This window comes from Streptopelia decaocto (genome assembly GCF_964273445.1).
Source record: "Streptopelia decaocto genome assembly, chromosome: 4".
In the NCBI taxonomy this organism is placed as follows: Eukaryota; Metazoa; Chordata; class Aves; order Columbiformes; family Columbidae; genus Streptopelia; species Streptopelia decaocto.
This window is the reverse complement of record NC_138658.1, coordinates 37410854-37431495: the sequence shown is the minus strand read 5'-3', so window position 1 is coordinate 37431495 and position 20642 is coordinate 37410854. Positions and strand designations below refer to the sequence as shown.

Below are 20642 nucleotides of genomic sequence, written 5' to 3'. Positions count from 1 at the left end.
TGCCCAGCTGTAGCTGCCCATTCTGCTTTTCGTGTTACAATAGGGAACCTTAAATGGCAAATACAGTCCTTGGGAGAAGAAACAAAAATTTGAGATTCTTGTTTTTCAGAACATTCCCATCAGGTTACTGAGGTAGGCTATTTCTTATTTATTCTCTCATTTTTATTTATGAATCTCAGATTGTTACCTGCACAACAAGTCATTTTTCTGTTGAAGTTATAAGGTGTTTATTCTCAGTAAATGTTTTGTATAGGAAAATAGGAATGTCTTGCTATGAATCCACAGTAGTGTGGATTCAAACCGTCTGTAGCTGAGGAGAACCTATATGCATGGATTCAAATTTTGGGTGCCAATCACTGTATGATTTAGGCAAAAAATAACCACCATCACTGTTTACTGTTGTTTAACATTTATCTGGATTCCCTGTTAGCTGACGGTATCAACTGAGTGTTTAAGTGCTCTGCCTTGCGCTCCTCGCTATTGCTTCTGGAAATTGTGATGCTGGGATTCTGCTCATCTCTCTAAACCCAACACATTTCTTGATGAGGTAAGAAACCACCATCTTTCTAAATGGAGAAGACACTGATGGCTTGTAGGTATTATATCTTCAGGAACTGTGTGGTTTATTGAATCAGGCAATATGAGTCATTCCTGTGTAGGTGTCTATCTGCCTAGGGTTGTAGCCTAGGCATTTGACCTAATTATTAATATTTTAGTTAAAACTTTTAGATAATTTATATTTTTCTCCCCCCATCCTCAAATGTGAAAACTTTGAAAGCAAAGAAGTCAGACCTGCCTTTTAAACTAGAGGAACTAAACCACTCATGGGATACTCAAAACATAGCTTAAGTTACGGGAAGTGTGGTAAAGCAAATTGTCTAGCTGGTTCTTATTTTGCCCGTCACAAATGAATCACAAGCTTTAGAAGAGGCAAATAGAATTTCAGTGTGAAAACTTCGTCCTTGACCTTTTTTCCCCTTTTGTTTTGCTGGGTATAGAAAACGAGGAACATGTCAGAATGCACCCAGCAGATTGTGAAATAATGGTAATTTACTGTGGTTTCTGCCACAGAGCTCCTGTTAAGAAGATTGCTATGTTATATCTGGATAATCTTGGTTTCCTATTATATTCCCAATAAAAATGATGTTCTGGCTACTGTCAGCTTCTGCTAGTGCTAGCTGTAAATTAACTTACAGAAGAGATGATGGAAAGCTTTGCTGAATTGCTCTACCAAATTTGAATTGTAAATAAATAGATCCATTAGTAATAACTGAATCAGTTTTTGAATATTAATTGCTTCCTTAGCATGTGAGAATAACAAATCCATATCCATCTATAAAATTCACCAAGTGATCTAATTCTTTTTCGTAATTTTTCAGCAGAGAATGTAAGTTTTTAGAGAAATAGTAGATGTAACAAAGTATTTTATGCTTTTGTAATATTTTTTGTGAAAATGATATTTTTCTGTTTGTTGAAATGTAATTAACATAACATTTGATGTTATGTTAGACAAATACATGGAAAAATGTAAAGCAGAGATATAGGCAAATAACCTGTGGCAAGTTCACTTTTCTGAATATTTGGGGCTAAATAAGTCTGAATATTATCAAGTTAATAAAGCTAAGATCAGACATGTGTCTTTAGAAGTTGGTTATATCTGACTTCCTAGAAAGTCAGCTGATAAATTATAGTCATTAATAAGGCTTGCCAGAAATAATTTCTTTAAATAAACATATTGCTTACGTCTAGAGTCTCCTCACCATAGTGGAAACCATAATCTGTTTTTAATGACTGTATAATTGTTCTGTACAATCTACATTTTCCCTTCAGCTATGAGAAAAAAGACCACTAGCCTTCATAATTATGAAGATATTTCAGTAAACGTGAATTGAATAAAAACTCCTTGATTGTTGTGTATTTCATGCTGAAGAAAATAGCTCTGAGAGATACATAAATGGCTCCACAGTGGGATTTTGGCACTTGTAATATTTCTGGTGTGACCATTGTACTGGTCCATAGCTGCTTATTTTAGCAGAAATGGAAAAGAATAATGTGGTGTTACCAGTACGAGTCTATATACTCTGAGTGAGCTGGAGTAAAGCAAGCATGTTTTTTCAGGGATTGATAGAAGAAACAGTGAAGAATTAAAGACTCATATTTCCTGAGTTAACTGAGTTATAAGTTTAGATGAAATCAATGGTACTTTTCCTGGAACAAATGTACGCATTTGCGTAGTAGTTTAAGACATTTAAGATGACTTCATGTAGAGACTGGACATAGTCACCTATGTCCCTGCATTGTAAGGGGAGCCTAGTTCTTCCCCAAAATGAAAAACTTCAGACTATGGTTTTGTAAAATGTTTTTCTTGTGGTTTAGCCATCATTTTCCATGAAAATTTTCTGTTTGTCTGTTCTGGGTATGAAGCAAAACAGGTTATAAAAAAAGCAAGCCATTTCCATGCCTTTTTTTTTTTTTTTTTTGGTAGTTCTTTCAAATCTGGGAAAATCACTAATGCAATCCATAAGTTTGCCATTTTAAAAGAGCAAGTTAAAAACAAAAATGTGAGATTGTGCAAAATAGATTAATAAAATTTAGATCCTTTGTACTTCATAGTATAGGGTTGACTACAGCATGTGACATTAAAAGAAAAAAGAGAAAGATTTGCACCACTTTTCATAGTGTATAGCAACATTTCTTTCTGCATTTTATCATATGTCTTGCTAAGCAGACGTTGACCCTTCAGGTAGTTTACTTTTTCACGTTCCAAAAATCCGTATTTTTATGTTAGTGATTTATTTGGTTTCTCTTGCTGTTGTAAGATACTACAACTTTTCAGAAAATGTGTCCAAGGACATAGATTCTTCTGTGGCTTCTGCATCACTAGGACTGGTTCAGTAACTAAGACATTTTCTTAAAAACCTATAGGAAAATATGAGACCATGTATCAAACATAAGATGAGGATAAAAGACTTTGGGGGGGTGGGTGCTCATAGCTGAAGAGAGCAAGAAGTTCAACAGGTCACTGAGAGATAATGTGAGTTAATGCAAATGGGAAGACCATGAGGGTTGAACTTGCCTTTGAATCTAAATGTGGTCTTGTGACTCTGCTGGCTTACTCTGCTTGCACAGTAGCTGCTCACACAACCCCACAGCCATTCTTGCTGTATATTGAAAGTGTACCGCACCTGAGGTTATCTAGAGTTTCATGCGGGGCTTGATGACCACTAGTCAGCAAATACTGATACAGTAAGGTCTGGTTATGCTCTGGAACTGATAGCGTCCTCTCTTCCAGTCCAAGTGGTCTATGTAAACCTTTGGTAGGAGGGGAAATGATTCACTTTAGGAATGTCCAAACCACTTCTCTCACTCAGGCTCTCTTGTCAGCTGTTAGTTATAAAGAAATATCTCTTGAGAAGTTGATGAACTCAGTGGCATATTCATCAATGCCTAATTGGTAGACATGGTATAAAAAATCCCTTGCTATTCTTCAAATCTCTGCAGCTGGACAAAGCTGCCAAGACAAAATCTTAAGTCTTAAATACACAAGTTTGTGCACACGCACAAGTACTTGGTTTATAAAACAAACCCTGACCCTCAGAGAAACAGCACATCAACCCTGACTTCTCTGTTCCATAGCAAATGAAACAAACAGTGTGTGTGTGCACAGTGTTATCAGTTAGCCACATTTATGGATATGTCTTTCCTTTTTGTAAGCTGTTAGATTTTATTCAAAGAAAATTCTTAAATGAGAAAAATGGACAGAACACAGCTGAGTCTGATACCAACATAGGGCCAGGAAGTGACTGCCTTGCAGATACTCTGTTGTCTTGCACTACTGATTTTGTTAACATTAGGTTCTCACCAATGAACACCTGTTGTTACCTTTCATTTAAAAGGTGGAATTTGTGAATAGATTCTGCACAGAAATGTATTTTTTAACACAGAATTCTAAACAATCTGTTTTATCTTGTGTGGAAAAAGTCTGTTAAATACATAAGGAAACTAATAAAGCATCACAACTAAATGAAATTCTTATAATCTCTTGTTCTTCCCACCAGTTTTTTTTGGGATGGTGCTCTCAAAATCCAGTACTTCTTTCTGTCAACACTTATGTGTTCAAAGCCATTTTCTAATTTGACCTCCGAGTTACGTCTTTGAATTCAATTTTTATATATATATATATATATATATATACACCCTTATATATGTGTGTGTATATATATATATTTAACCTTAAAATGTGCTCATTTACTTGCATGTGTGATTTTTGGAGAGATGCATGGTGTGTGTGGAATCTATCAAACTAGATATCTTCCCTAGTTTCATACCCATCTTTATGTTGTCATAAAGGCAAAGTGTGATAGTACCATCTCTTGGTTGTAAGTTGGGTTCTGCCTGTAACATTGCCAAAAAGATATGCTTGTTAAATGTTTATAGAATTGTCAAAACACACCTTCAGAGTCCCAAGAACTTGGGAAAAGAAATAACCATTTCAGTGGGAATGGGAAGTTAAATGATGTCCTCCATTCATACCTTTTCCTGAAACACCTTTTCCACTTGATACTGAACTCAGCATCCTTATGTGATTCCAGATTTGTCTTGCTCATGTATTTTTATTCCATTAACCTATGCAGTTTTGCAAACCTGTTATCTGAAGATATGCCAATATCATCTTCCAGTATTGCTACCTTAGTGTCTCTCTCAGGGAACACTCCAGAAAGAGGGACTCTGACCAGTACATTGAGTAGTAATCTGTTCATGCTTACTAGGAGCTGGCATTACATTCTGTCTGACTTTAAGCAGTACAAGTATTAGACATGGGTTCTAAAAATCTAAAGTATATTGGAGAAAGATACTGAATACGCTGTTGTTAATTTTTACTCAAACTCTGTTATCCCAGTTCAGTCACTTTTTGCTGCACTTGCTTTCCACTTGTTTAGAGTTGTTGTAATCAGACTTGTTACAGAAGTCTCATTGTGGTTTTGTGGCTGGTTTGCTGTAGAAATAAAAATACCTGGAAGAAGAATGCATATTTGCATATGTCCTATGCTGTAATTAAGAAAATAATTCTTTTCTTTCTGTGTTGAATTATTATATTAATGAGTCTATCACTTCTCTGCTTTGTCAATATGTTATTAAGAATATACTAAAAATATTGTTAAGAAGGAAATAAAACTCAAAAAGTCACTGTTTTAGGCTATAGTTAATCACACCTAGTACCACAAAGTTGTCTGTCAGAAATGCAACTAATGATCAGCCTGGTTCTTGTTTCCTGGGCACAGTGTTAGTCAGCCTTACGTTAACATCAAGTTCAAATAGAGGTGTGGTTAAAAGTTTACTTTTGATCATGAAGAACAGAAGAAACTTAACTTTCCTTTCAGGAAATGTGTATACAAATATATATTTTATAAGCAAATTTGAAAAAGGGGAAGGAGCGTTTCTGAAATAGAACTGAAGCCTGCACAGTAATATGCTGAGATGAAGATGAACATAGGAAAACTGAATTCTAGTTGTTCAAAGATTTATTACTTGATTTTGTGATTTAGGATTTTCAGTAGTATCTCTTCAAGCTAGTCTTTGGTGTTTAACTTATTAGGGTGAGTTATTTGTCTTTTTTGAGGGGTGTTAAAAAAAAAAAAAAGTTTTGGAATATTTAGATCTACCTGAAGGACACTATGGAGATCAGTGAAGGGAGAAATTGATTCTTGTGAGAGCAGAAAATGGCAGAAACTTTTCTGTATTGTCATGTAGTCATAGCTACTCAAGAAATACGCTATACCATTTTAGCACCAAGTAGCAAAAAGGATTGTTTGGCTCTTCTACTAGTTGGACTTGAGGATTTCGAGAGTATTTTTCCAGCCAAAATTATTCTGTGATTCCAGTATTATAGCCAGAAATTAGTATTTGTAGTTTGAAGTGTGGTTCAAAGATGAGTATGGATTAATGACTAAAGGACCAGCCACAATGCAGAAATAAGAGACCTAGCATATTACAGGTAGAATTTTTATTTAAGGATGGAGTCAGACAAATCACTCACCTGCATATTTTAGTATCCTTCTTCTTTTACTAAAATCTCATCTGAGTTATAATTTCTCAGTTAATTCAGATGGTGTAATTGTTCACCACTCAATGTTGAGTCAGAAGACCCAAGCTACATCTTAGGAAGCAGGAAAGGGAAACTACTTTCAAGGTAGAAATACCAGGATTTGGGGATTACAGTAAGAAAGTGGCAATTGTTTAAAAAATGTGGTGGTGAGTACTTTCTTAGCTACACAACAACAGAATTTAGCGAATGGATGCATTTCCTCTTCTGTGGGTTAATTTGCTAATGAACCAACACATCACCATTTGTGTCTTATTGAATTATTATTGTGCAATGTAGCTTAGTAGATAATATTATTTCATAGTAAGAATGACAAGAAATGGATTGAGTGGAAGTATGTTTTTTTATTAGCATCCTGGCTTACAGCTTTTAAGAAGGTCTTGTATGTGTGACAGCCATCATCTGAGTGAAAAAGTGTTCCAAACTCCTGATCAAATGTCATTTGCCTTTCTTACTTCTTTTTCATTACTTTTTGGCTTATGGTTTTATTTTTCTTTAGGAATTTGGTGCTCTGAATGACATAATGGGTATGCAAACTTTCTAAAAGTCCTAAGCAAAATTCAATATTAAAAAAGTTTTTCAGCTACACTAAAAAACAGCAGCCTTTCCTTGCCCTTGTTAGACATGTGAACCAGGAGAGAGCTGGATAGGGTACTTAGTATTTTTATAAATAACTAACAGTGATATTTTAGGAGAATATACAGAAGTATACATGTTTCATGAAGAACCATTTTTCTTGGTAAGGAATTTTGCACAGCTTCATTTTGCATTATCACTGAGTGTGCTCCAATTTATCCTGATGAAAATCAGTGCTTGTCAATTTGACATGTTGGACAAGCAGTAGGCCAAGCCCCTTCTGCAGACTTGGTGGGTTTTCTGTGTAATGTGTTTCTTTTCTCAATTGCATGATTCTAGATAATTGTTAACAATTTTCTAAAATTATTTTTAGCTTTAGATCCGGCTAAAGACCCATGTTTAAAGATGAAATGTAGTCGCCATAAGGTCTGTGTTGCACACGATCAACAAACTGCTGTTTGCATTAGTCACCGAAGGCTTACACACAGGTAAATACTTTAAAAGTTAATTCTATCAACTCTTTTTATAGTGTTTGTGACTGGCTCTAAACCATAAATACACTATAATTAATTTAGTTATTTAACAACATGTGAGCGGAGTAGGAATGGATTTGAGCAGTAATTGTGTATGTATAATTTGATTACAATGTTTAAGATTTGATCTTTTTGATAGACTGGTAAACTAGAGGGTGTACATATTTGAATATCACAAGCTGTTAATACAAATAGATTTAAGGAAAAAACCACTGTCTTAGTAACAAATTAATAGAATGATTGTGGTAATGTTCTGCTGCTGTACATTACTTTCATTTCATCACTTCTTATATGAAGCTAGGGAACTCAAAACTGCCTGTTAAAGTGCAGATAGTGGCCTGGTATACGGAAAGGCACTTTTTTTTTTTTTTTTTTCTTTTTTGCCCTCATTCGCTCGGATTTTCTCTTCTATGCATTCCAATTTTCTTTGCATTCTGAACTGGTTAAATATAAAGAACAAATATATGATAAAGTTATTCCAGAATCTGAATGTAGATGATTTTTATTTTTACCTCTTTTTTGGGGGGAAGAACAGTTCCAGATGCTCTGTTTATGTAGGTCTTAAAGTGGCAAAATATTAATGTACGTCTCTGGCTTTATCTGGAGCAGAAAGTGAGAATGTAGGGGTTTGAACCATACACTTATTTGAGTCATGAGATTGTTTGCTGACAAAATGGAGTCAAGTTGTGTTTTTCACTTGGACTTGTTCTTTTTTGTTGCACTTCATCGTGCAAAACAGTGCATAATAGAAGGGCAAAATTTCAATAATATGATTGTAACAAGTGTGTGTTAAAGTACTTTGCTCAGTAGGTGCTGAAAAGAGCTAAGGAAAATACAGACTTTCTTGTCTCATGTAAGAGGATCATTTCAAGCTTCTTAAGGAGCTGGTACAGTTTTATGAATGATATAAGGAATGTTCTTCCAAGTGTCTTGGTATGTTTAAATATACATATCTGTAGATTTTAAACCAAGCAAGATAGTACATAGTGAAAGGAAAAGTTTAAACTATCCTCAATCTGCAGTTTGAGTTAATTAATTAACAAAAAAGTTCTACATTATTTGTAAAGCTATACTGTTTATATCAAACAATCTTGGTGTAGAGCAAAACATTTTTATTTGATAAAGAATTATCAGGCAAAGCTAGGCAGACTAATTTCAACCAGAGGTGAACTGTCAGAGGAATATATCAATGTCAGCTATGGAAAGACAACACAAACATTTGAAATTTCTGATATTACCCATATTATTGAAAACAGTGAAAAAATGATGTCTCCAAGTTAAGTATGTATGCAGCAGGTAAGGACTGAAAAGTTTTTTAGATTAGGTGATGTTGCATACTAAGCATATTGACATTGGCCTTCTTACATGTATTATTCCTCCCACAGTCCCCGGAACTCTTTTAGAAAGGTAGTATTTTACAAGAAAAATCTTGTCTGAATATAATACAATCTCATTATGGGAAACTTCAAAACGGGAGCAGCTGACTGTAAAAAACACTGCAAGTCTTCTCCTGTAAGCTAGATGAAGCAATTCTCTGCCTATCTGAACCAGGGCAGGGATTTCCCAAGCTTAGGTCTCCCTGTTTCCCCAGATTGCCGGGTTCAAGGAGAAATGAGTTGCTTTGTGCTTATTTTCTAAAGGGGTTTTCTTCATGCAGTCTCTGACTTTTCTGTAGTATTGTTGGATAAGAGTATGAATAGCGTTTTCACAGAGAGTCATGTGTGCTAATCTCTCTATTAACTTCCTTAGCCCAAGGTTTATTTCCTTCACTGATATCTGCAATTTGCATATTGATTTTCAACAGTGCCATCTGTTTTTCCAAGTTCCCAGAGGACTAATATGCTGATTTATAAGCCTTGGTAAAAATTAGATGAGAAAGGTTGTATTATCAACTGCCAGGTTATATTATCTACCCGAATCCATTTCTAATATATCAGCTGTGTGCATTCAATCTGTTGGGAATAAATATTTACAAAATTTCATTGCAAAAGTTTTCCTTTCACTTTTTGTGTGTGTGTGTGCGTGCACATGTGCTGTTCTTCAAAGATCTGATAATTTGAGTAATTTATCTTTATTACAAAAAAAAAGGCAGTCAGGAGTGTCTTCTGGGAAACCTTCTTCATGGATTACTGGGAACTTTTCATAAAGCCTTTGCCCATAGATTTCTGTTTGGATGTATTTGTTGTATATATCCATAGATTTTCCAGAGATCTTTCCCTGTGCAGGGGTCTTGGGAATATAGTTTTAAGCATATCAACTGATACAGTGACAAAGACTGCTTACGAGACACTCAGGGAAGAGGAAAACTCTGCATACCTGCAATATAAATCAAAGGTTTATAGACACCTTTGGGCTACCCCAGGGAGACTGCCAAGATGGCAAGTCCTCTTCTAGCATGCGTTATAGTGCCATAGCATCCTGATGCAAGAGTTTCCTTTATGTGCTCTCCTGGAAAGACCGAATAGTATTTGACAAAAAGCTGAAATAAGTGTTGTAGAGCACTGGTCATGAGGGTTGTTTGGAGCACTAGAGCGTTAGAAAGTATGGGGGCATGGTTAGAGGTGCCAGATTTTTATTGGTAGCAGGTAATTGCATTTGCACCTCTGCTGGCTATAACTGTGTTGGAAGCTGTGTCCTGTGTGCCGTGCTCTTAGCTGTGTCCTATGAAAGAAGGAGGAAGTACTTTAAGAGAGGAAAACATGCAGGATATATATTAATGTTATTTATCCAAGTACTTGCATGTGCCTTGCTGTGGGAAGGGAGTAACTGTCTACACTAGAGTGCATGATAAACAATTCAAAGTCTCATGTAAAAAAGAAATTTTGGTCAATTATTTGAAACTCTGGAGATTGACATTAGCTTTTCCTTTTTCCTAAATGGTGTTTTACCATCCCTTTGTGCTTTCCAATGTATCTTTATTGGCTAAGTGATAGGCTTTATGGGGAAAAGAACCCTGTAAAGTGTTTGTACATGCAATAATGAAATGCTCTGGAGTATACCTCATTCAGTTACAAATACAACTTGTAGAATATTGAAATACAGTGTTGCCAATACTGTGGTACCGTGATGTGAATGTTATGGTAACAAGCAGGATATCCATGATACCAATAGAAATTTGTTTACCCATTCTAGTTTTCAATCACTTCTTTTTGAGGAGATTTAATTATTTGAATCTGCAGTTATGGGAATTATGAGTTCACCACTGTGAGCTTCGGAAAGAGCTTGCATATTCAGCTGGAAGAGAACTGGACAGGAAATAGAAAGGGATGAGTCAAAAGAGGAGGGTTGTGGGTGGTAATGGATATTTCAGAGTATCCGCAGTGGAATGGGTGCTCTTTGTATAAGCAGAGCAGCAGGTGGTAAAGATAAATCCTTAAATATTTACACACTTATGGTTGCCACTTTGAGCAAAGAAAGCAAGAGTTTGTGGTGACATCACAACATGTAGGAACCTATTTAGGCCATGGAAAGCTGGTAGCTTAACCAGGCTCAGAAAAGTTGAAAAGTTAGGCCAGCAACAAGCTATCAGAGATTTGCAGGGCCTGATAAATAGTCCGTTAACTGTCTTAGATCTGAAACAGACAATTTTAATATGAAGTGACAGATCATGTAATTTCCTCTTAGAATAACATTCCGTGAATCATACGCTACTGTACTAACCTAAGCAGTGTATAGGCAAAGTGCTAAGCAAGTAGATTAGCTGCAGGTAAAGAGCAGGACTCTAGAAAACCTGAAAAAATGGGGCAGGGTTGTCCCCCAGCAGAGAATTTCAGTGTAACCATAACACTAAATATGGGATAGTGCCTGTGGTTTCAGTTTGATTGAGTTTACTGAAGTTCTTTTTTTGGAACTGCATGTTTGTCAAAACAAAAATATTTAAGCCTAATGCTTAAAGGTGAAAGAAAGGACAGGGGAAGCCGACAAAAATCATCAGTCTGCTTCAAATGTTTCTCTTTGCTTTCATCTCAAACCAGCTGCAGGAAACAATTTACAAATGAGGTTAGTTTAATTGAGACCCGGTCCTTATGCAGTCTGTACCAAGATTCAGTTGCTTATTGCAAGAAACTGGTGAAGTGATGACTAACTGAGTAACATCTAGAAATCTGTTTTGTGCTTAAGCTCTAAAACTGATGAATTTGCAAGACAGTTTCTGGCCAAAAATTATGTTCCAAGTAAATCTGAGTGTCTTTGATATATTAGAACCTAGTGACTAACCTCGTGCATACTGATTGATCCTAGTGGAATTTGATAAAACAGTCTCTTTTTCTTCCATAAGTAAAAGAATTGTACTGCTTAAAATTGATTTGATACATTAAATCAATCAATGCCTGGATGCATTAAAGTAATCAATACATTAAACGCACATGCAATTTTTCTAGATAAATGTAGATCTGTCTCTTATGAATTCCCCACCATACATTATATTCGCTGCCCCCATTGTGAAGGTCCTGCTATGCTTTTTATGGGTTTATTTATGTAAAATGTGCAGATCAACATAACAGTTCTCTGCTATGGGAGGAAGAAATTGTACTTATCTTTGCTATGTTATATCCATGGCATGTTAAGTTGGAATTGAAATAAATGTTTAAAGACTGACAGCTGATACTTTTGTAAGGATCTCAAACTTTTGTGTTCTTTCTATTGGATTTCTTACCCTTTCCAATCATTTATTCTTAGGTTTTGGAGTAGGATGCAATTGTAACACAGTTCAGTTATTCCAAATCCAGTTTTTGTTTCACCTATTAAGTAGAGGAAATCTCTAGGGAAATATTTAGAAATAAGGGATGATTCATTTTGTAGCATATATATTTTTTTAATGATTCATTTTCACTCTCTTTGCGGATTATTCCTTACAGTCATTTACAGTCCCTTCTTTGTCTTGTTTTGGTACTGGTTTTTAATCTTCTTTATGGTAGCAGCCTATACCTATGTCATTTTAATAAAGTAGGGAAGGTGTTTGTAAGAGGGATAAAGTTACCTTGTCATAGAGGTGCACAGATTTTTGGAGCTTCTTTACAAGTAACTGATTCCCAATAAATATTAACTAAGCAGTAGATTCTGATTATACTAGCAATTCTAAAAAAAGTTAACCCATTTTGTTAAAATAAAGGTTCAGACAGGAGAGGTGACTTAATCATGATAAAAGCATTTCAGTTACAGATCATGTTTTACCTGGAAAGTGACAAGAATTCACTAGTCATAGAATCACAGAATCGTTTTGGTTGGAAGAGACCATCAAGATAATTGAGTCCAACCGTTAACCCAGTTCTGGCACTAAACCATGTCTCTAAGAGCCTCATCTACACATCTTTTAAACACCTCCAGGGATGGTGACTCCACCACTTCCCTGGGCAGCCTGTTCCGATGCTTGACCACCCTTTCTGTGAAGAATTTTTTCCTAATATCCAATCTGAACCTTCCCTGGTGCAACTTGAGGCTGTTTCCTCTTGTCCTATCACTTGTTACTTGGGATAAGAGAGCAGCACCCTCCATGCTACAGCCTCCTTTCAGGTAGTTGTAGACAGCGGTAAGGTCTCCCCTCAGTCTCCTTTTCTCCAGGCTAAACAGCCCCAGTTCCATCAGCTGCTCCTCATAAGACCTGTGCTTCAGACCCTTCACCAACTTCATTGCCCTTCTCTGTACTCTCTCCAGCACCTCAATGTCTTTCTTGTAATGAGGGTCCCAAAACTGAACACAGTATTTGAAGTGCAGCCTCACCAGTTCTGAGTACAGTGGGATAATCGCTTCTCTAGTCCTGCTGCCCACGCTATTCTTGATGCATGCCAGGATGCTATTGGCCATTTTGGCCACCTGGGCGCACTTGTGGCTCTCGTGTCCTTTTCTATCAGGCAGCTTTCCAGCCACTCTTCCCCAGCCCTGTAGCACTGCCTGGGCTTGTTATGACCCAAGTGCAGGACTCTGCACTTGGTCTTGTTAAACCTCGTACAGTTGGCCTCAGCCCATTGGTCTAGATCCCTCTGTATGGCCTTCCTATCCTCCAGCAGATCAACACTCTCACCCAGCTTGGTGTCATCTGCAAACTTACTGAGGGTGCACCTGATCCCCTCATCCAGATCATTGATAAAGAGATTGAACAGAACTGACCCCAATACTGAGCCCTGGGGAGCATAATTTGTGACCGTCATGGATAGTAATAACAAGTAAGCAGTTAACTAAGTTGAAACAAAGAAACAGAAAATTATAATCGCTCTTTTTGAATTAGAGCTCCACAAGACAGGTTCCAAAGACATATGCAGACTGGACCTCTATAAAATGTGAAGCAGGATACAAGGTGAGCAGTATAAAGGTCTGATGATACAGAATTCATTATTTTAAGAATTAAGGTGGTGGGTGTTGTCTGGGTAAAATGTTTCTTCTGCTTTTCCTTAAGTGTTGTATGAAATGAAGTTCAGTTTAGTGCGAATTGCTTCCCGCCCGTAAGATTGCATGGAGTCGCACCTGAATTTAGGGATGAAAAGAAATTTCTAGTGTTTCTTCCTGTGGGTGCAGTCTTCAGATTACCATGATTTCACTATTAAAGCATGTTAAAGAATATCACTTTATTATAGACTCACAATAGTTTGATAGATTTTTGTGCGAGCACTCAATCTTATTACAACTTCCTTTAGACTTTTGAGTTAAATGACATTTCCATGTGCTGATTCGGTTCGAATTATTGCTCATCTAGTCCACTGTCTTACCCTGGACTCCTGCCCTCTTAGAGTGTTTTCGATGAATGTGGAAAAACCAGTCTAAATATATATATTTTTTATTTTTTTATTTTTTTCCTTATGAGCTGGATTTTCAGAAGCTCTTCCCTGGTTGTGTTCACCTTAGTATTGTAGCATGAGGAAAATGTTCTATCTCAGCTTTGAAGTGATGAGTTGGGCCTTGAAGCATGAGATGGGTTAACCTTTCCCCGTTATGGATGATGCGACAGAAGCCCAGAGTAAATGTCAAGTGCTGCAGAACTCTAAAACTGATTCCACTGTGAAAGCAAACTGAAACCTCTTCCGTTTCCATGCCATACTATTGCATGGCTGAGATTATGTCCGTAGGCATAAAAAGGGACCAAGTCCAAGTACACGAGAGGCCCATTCAATAAAAAAAATTCACACACGTACATATGTGCACACGTGTGTACATGTGTGCATGTACATAAATAAATATATACATGTATCTGTTTTTTTTTTCTTTTCATATTGTATGGACACATGTCTCGTATTTCAAAAACATCATGCCTTGGCACTTGAGGTATTTTGCTTTCACTCTCATTTTACAATAAAAGGAGGAGGGTTTTCAATTTAGACTTGCTACCAGTAAGTTTTTGATGAACAAAAAAAGAAAGAGGTGTGGGGGTAGAAAATCTGTAATTGCAAATCTGTAGTTGTATTAAGTCGTCCAAGCAGTTTTGAAAGAGACACTCTTAGAACTGATATGGAAAACGCTCTATTTGATTAGAATTAGAGCCTTGCTCTCATTTGATTGGAAAAAAAGAAAAAGAACCAAAGAAGAAGGAACAAAATAGCTTTGTAGCTTTTCTGTATCTCTAGGTGCTGCAGCATTTTATTATGTTTTCAGCAAAAAGGACTTTCAAAAAAACTGAAGCAAACCAAAGGATTTGCTTTGGGTAGATTGTGTGAAAGTTGCAAACACCACTATTTAGGATGTCATCATTTCACATTATAATGCTGCTGAAGAAGGCCAGCTGGTGCATTTAAGTCCCGTATTGGAAATTTTAGTCTGATTCATTACTGTGATTTGTAGTTGTACACAGAAGCACTTAATCATTCTTATGCTCCAAGCTCTATTGAATCTACTGAAGGCTTTCTGGTTCTTTGCATAATTTGTACTGCCAGTCTGCCAACTTGGCAGTGTTTCAAGCTTGTTGCATTATCTCTGTTTGTTTGCACAGGAAGTGATGCTGCATGTAGACTGAATTTACGGTAATTCCTTTGTAACAGGCTAATGAGCAACACTACTTCATTCACAATACTAACATTATATTTCTTTGATTAGTCCAATTATTGTGTAACTATGCCATTGTGATCATACTTACACTCTGCAAAGTACTGAAAAGGAAATTTGCTTAGCCATAGGTTAATTGAACTTGTTGAGAAAATAATTTTGACTTTTATGTGCTCAAAGGAGAGGTTAAAATGTGAATATTTTTGAGATTCTTGTATGCTATGCAATTTAATTTATTAAAGGACAAAAGTGAAGCTGCTTCTTACTAGCTGTTTCATTGCATTGGGAAGGCAAAATGGTTACTAACACTATGCATCATACATTTTGCATATGTCATGAGGGCCTCTTCTTTCCTTGGTTTGCATGTGTTTCTTTCATTCATTTTAGTGGGAGTTATGGATACACAGCTAGAAGAAAATAGGATCATCTAATGGAATTTTTTCTATAAGTGACTTCTGCTGACACTATCAGATGATACATATGAACATTACAAGAATGTGTATTGCAGTACCAACATTGTCCATATCAGCCTTACTGTTTATTAAGGTTGTGACTTAGCCATACAATATTTAGACATTTTTCAGCCAAATTTCAAAATTCAAAAATTGCTGTCCATAAGAAAAAAGATCTCCCCCCCGACTTGTGTCTGTACAAATCTAAACCAGAATGTTTTGTAGTTTTTAATGTATGTTTTTTCTGTGTATGTAATATGTGTTTGCTATGACATAAAAGACCTAAACAAAGCAGATCTTTTCCAGTATGCTTTTCCCATTCAAAATCCTTGATATACCTATTTTTAAGGAAAATACAGAGTCCTACTCTCAACCAGTACTGATGAACAAATTTAGTAAGTCCTATGCCTACTTATGTTTTACCTGCTCCAGTAATCCTGTGCCGATTCTCAGTGGCTGTGGAAGCAAGAAGCTGCACTGGATAATCAGTCGGGATGATGAGTTTTTCAATGGTTGTGAGTGTTCGACTTTCCACTTCTGCAATGAAGTTGTAAATTAGGATTGGGATTTTTTTTGCAAGAAAATGGATCCCAGTTTTCTGTATTTCTTTTTGTTTTGCTGTCAGTGGTTAGAGGCACACTCAGTTGTACCACCTCCTAAAAGGCAGTAGGTTAGAACACTTCTCTTCAAAAACCAGAACACAGGAAAGAATTAGGAAATGTGGTGTCTGATGTAGGAAAGCATTGTTGTTAGAATGTATAAACTTTGACTAACCCTGGAAGCTGTTAATGTGCTGTCCCATTAATAAAAAGTGGTTTGTGAGCTTTTTTGTTGTTGTTGTTTTAAAACCTTTTTTCCCCCTGTTGAGAATCTACTACTTAAAAGGATTGCCTTTTTGCTAACAGCGTTAAGAAGTATAATGAAGATGGTGTTTATAAATGATTTGCCTGTCCTTAACTCTGAAGTCGTGATTGTAGTCCAGAGCAATAGAATTCAGGAGGTTGTAGCATGGAGACTGTTGGTCCCAAGTAGCAAGTGATAGGATGAGAGGAAATGGCCTCAAATTGCACCAGGGGAGGTTCAGATTGGATATTAGGAAAAAAACTTTTCACAGAAAGGGTTGTCAGGCACTGGAACAGGCTGCCCAGGGAAGTAGTGGAGTCACCATCCCTGGAGGTGTTTAAAAGAGGTATAGATAAGGTTCTTGGGGACATGGTTTGACGGTGGACTTGGCAGTGCTAGATTAAGAGTTGGACTCCATGATCATCAAGATATTTTTCCAACCAAAATGATTCTATGATTCCCCCTGACATTGAAATAGTACAAAATAATAAGAGTAAAATATTTGAATATTCCATTATCAGAAAAATTATGCAAAATGAGTTCATTAACAGTTCAATACCCCTTTTTACAAATACCTATCTGAAGCAAAGCTTGTGACTTGTTTTTGTGGTGCTTTAAAAATTAGCTCTCAATATCACTTTTCAGTGTACTTTATTAGAATACATTATCAATTGTAAAATATCAGATGCAAACATTTGTAATCAATTAGTGCTTAATTTGGAATTTGTTTTCTTTCGTTTTGTTTTGCTTGAGTTTTTGTTTGTTTGTTTTGTTTTTGTTTTGTGTGTGTTTGTTTTGTTTTGGTTTGTTTTTTTTTAATGTTCAATTCTATCCTAACACTGGGTAATGGAACAGAATAAAACTTGAGGTTGTTTGTATGTGAGATTTTCTTTTACAGGCTTTAAAATTTCGCTCTGGATCTGGTTATAATTAGGTGCTTTTATTACTAGCTAGCATAATTTCTAATGCAGTGCATTTTATGTGAAGGTCTTGCTTCAAAAGTTGTGTTGATAGACTCAGAATACATCTGTTGCTTTGGTTACGTACCAGTGGTGAGAAAACTGTTAAGTGTGTGAAATAGAGTAGGAGTGGTGTTCAGGGAACAGAAGTCATTCTACTACTATCCATTGGTGAAAAACAATACTTTGAAGGTTTCTAATAATGAGAAATAGCAGCTGGAGATGTTTGTCATCAGGGAGTTAAATATATGCATATATTGGTACTTTATAGTAAAATGTACTACTGCTTTTAGAAATTGAATAGTGTACTTAATAACAGTAAAGACATCAGGAGTCACTAAATGTTCATCTACATTACATGATCAATTATATAAGGGGTTTTTGTGTCTGTTTGGTAGTATTTTTATATTTCTCTTTCATTTGAAATCAAACACCAAAACCGTTTTCATGTGTCCAGATTGTCAAAAGTAAGTTCACTTTATAAAATGCTGTAGTCTGCTACAAGAGAACAGTAATAATGTACTTACCAATATGGCTTCTTCCACAGACTAGGTTTTCTGTATCAGTTTCTGATGGCCTCAAAATTTTTTTTGTCATTTTATGGCTTAGGATAAATATTAGAACACTTACAGCATACAAATACTTTTCCTGAAACCCTTATGCAACTTCTGTTTTAGTAGTAATAGTAATTCTACTGATAGTAAATTCTTAGAATCACAATACTCTTAAGGCTATGGGATCCACTAGCTTAATTCTAGCAATATCTGTAAAGGTGTTTCAGGGATGCTTTGAGTTCGTTTCACATGTATGGACTATCCACATGATGCATGGCACCATTCTTTGTCTAGAAATCTCAGACAAATGATCAAATTCTGTCTAGACTAAACTTCTGGATGAGGAAGAGAAGATACTATATCTGAGGAAACCTGCACTTAAAAGTAACTGTGACTCCAGTGTACTCTGGTTCGATTCATTTGAGGGAGAATTCAGACCTTCAAATAGATTTAAACATTCAAGGGAAGGAAAACTTTGTGGGGGTAAAATTTATATAAGTAATAAAGTGGTGTCTTTCATAGGATTGCAAAAGTGCACAGAATTCAGGATATATAATAATTTTATAGATTGACTGTTACCTGAAGTTGCAGTTATAATAGCAATAGGCTAACACTTATATTATAAACACTTAACCAATATGTACAGATTTGCAATTTCTAGCCTGTTTCATAACACAATAAAAACAAACAAAAAAGGGATCACCAGTAGATCAAACTGTCCAAAATTATTATCTTGGAGCATATACAGTAATCAACACTTAATTTTTTCACTGTAGTTTAAGGTGATTTAATTCTTCATGTTTTAAAGCATGACTGTACATGGTGACATCATTTATGTATTCTGCTTTATAATTATTATTCTTTCTACCTTACCTATAGGTTATTTTAGTGCAAAGACTAAGTAAAAGCTGTTGTAAAATACAACCATTTGAATCTTGGAAATAATGCTTCTGGGAAACATGTTTCACAGAGGAATATATCTAGGTGGTCTTTTTCTTGTCAGAGTTTCATATATGTGAAAATTTAAAATAGTTATCTAACTGTAATTCAGGGATTACTTCACTTCTTGGTCAGATGAAGATCTGGGCACATAGATATTTCTGAATATATTTGCACATCTTGAAGAATGAATTCCCCCTGACTTTGCCTTCACCACTTGCACATTCATTTCCAATGAATGTTCATAGTACCAAGATTTTGCATACTTGCGAAAGATAATTTGAAGTTTTCATCCCTAAATTCAACACTAGTCAAGTTCTAAGCTTTTGCTGGTGGGCTGCTTTTTTTTGTTTGGTTGTTTTTCTTTTGTTGTTGTCATCATTTGTTTTATTTGGTTTTTTTTTTTTGTGTGTGTGTGTGTGTGTGTGTGGTTTTTTTTCAATTTATTTTGTTTTTTTGGGGTTTTCTTTTAAAGAAACCCCCCCCCCAAATCATTGGTGCAAAGAAAAGGCAAATAAGAAGATTATCTGAGAGGAGAGTTGATCTAGGGAGTAGAGCAATAAACATATGCCTACAAGAAACAGATATCCTGGGGTTATGAATGATTGATTTTTCATCTTTTGGATATGCTACTGTTTGCAGTATAAAAAGTATGAATGCACAGCAAGATCAGAATTAAATCACTTGCTCTTAGAGATCATAAAACAAACTTGCATGTTACAAAGTAGCTTATGAGAGCTTGTTGTCCCCTATTCATTATTATAGCCAAAGCTGCAAACTCCTGTACTTTTGACCTTTCTTCCCATAAAATAATCTTTCACAGGGAACCAACAATAGCAACAGTTCTAGGGTGATTTCAGCCCTGTACCACGTTTGGGGCTTCTGGAAAACTTAATTTCCTTTCGTATTGTAGAGGTATATTGACATCATGTAACCATTTACTTTAGAGTACAAAATTCTGGAGGTTTTTTACCTGCACTGCAAGATTTTTGTTATGCTCTAATTCACTTCTTTCTTCAAATTGTAAACCAAGGTGATTTATGTTAGAATGAATGTTGTCTCACATTCTACTGAGAAGCAAGCACAAAGTACCTTTATGAAGAACTCAGGGGAAAAAGGTGTGCAGGTGCAGTAGTTATAAAAGCAAACAAAACATAGAGATTTATAAAGAATGATAAAGAGAATAGTCTCTAAATGTTAAGCAGTAATTTTATGAGTTAGGTTTCACAATTTATTTGTGTTAATAGCCCTGTTATTTCTGGCCACCTTGATAAACGACACATAGCAGAGACAGAAACACTGCAGAGCTTTTAAAAATATAATCAAAGGCCTAGAGAGACTTCTGGATAAAGAGGCACTGAAAAATGGGCAGTTGTAATAAAGCTAAATTTGTAAGAAAGACTATGACAGGATTTTATTTCTGGAATCGTTGCTCAGTTTCATTTACCCTCTCATAATGAAGGAACAGGGACAACACATGAGGCAGCAGATTCAAACCAAATTGTAAGAACCTATTTAATTTTGACACTACTGCCACAGAACTCTTTGTCAGCATTGTAGTTAGAAGGAAGGTTTAGAAATATGTGTGCAGAGCTAGAATAGTCCTCTAAGCTAGAATATAGGTAAGACAACTAATTTTTCTGACATGTGACAAATCTGATCTTGGCAACAGAGGTGTAAACTTTCCCTCTGATCACTTTTAAGTTCTTAGTACA

General features: G+C 35.8%; 1 protein-coding gene across 2 annotated transcripts in view; it reads left to right on the top strand.

The window, feature by feature from the left end:
• The window catches only part of SPOCK3 (SPARC (osteonectin), cwcv and kazal like domains proteoglycan 3), a 200142-nt gene that overhangs the window by 86356 nt on the left and 93144 nt on the right, over positions 1 to 20642 (top strand). For both annotated transcript variants that reach the window (XM_082050152.1, XM_082050151.1), the window contains exon 4: positions 7053 to 7167. In XM_082050152.1, the coding sequence (XP_081906278.1) occupies positions 7053 to 7167 (115 nt within the window). The remainder of the gene's footprint in view (positions 1 to 7052; positions 7168 to 20642) is intronic.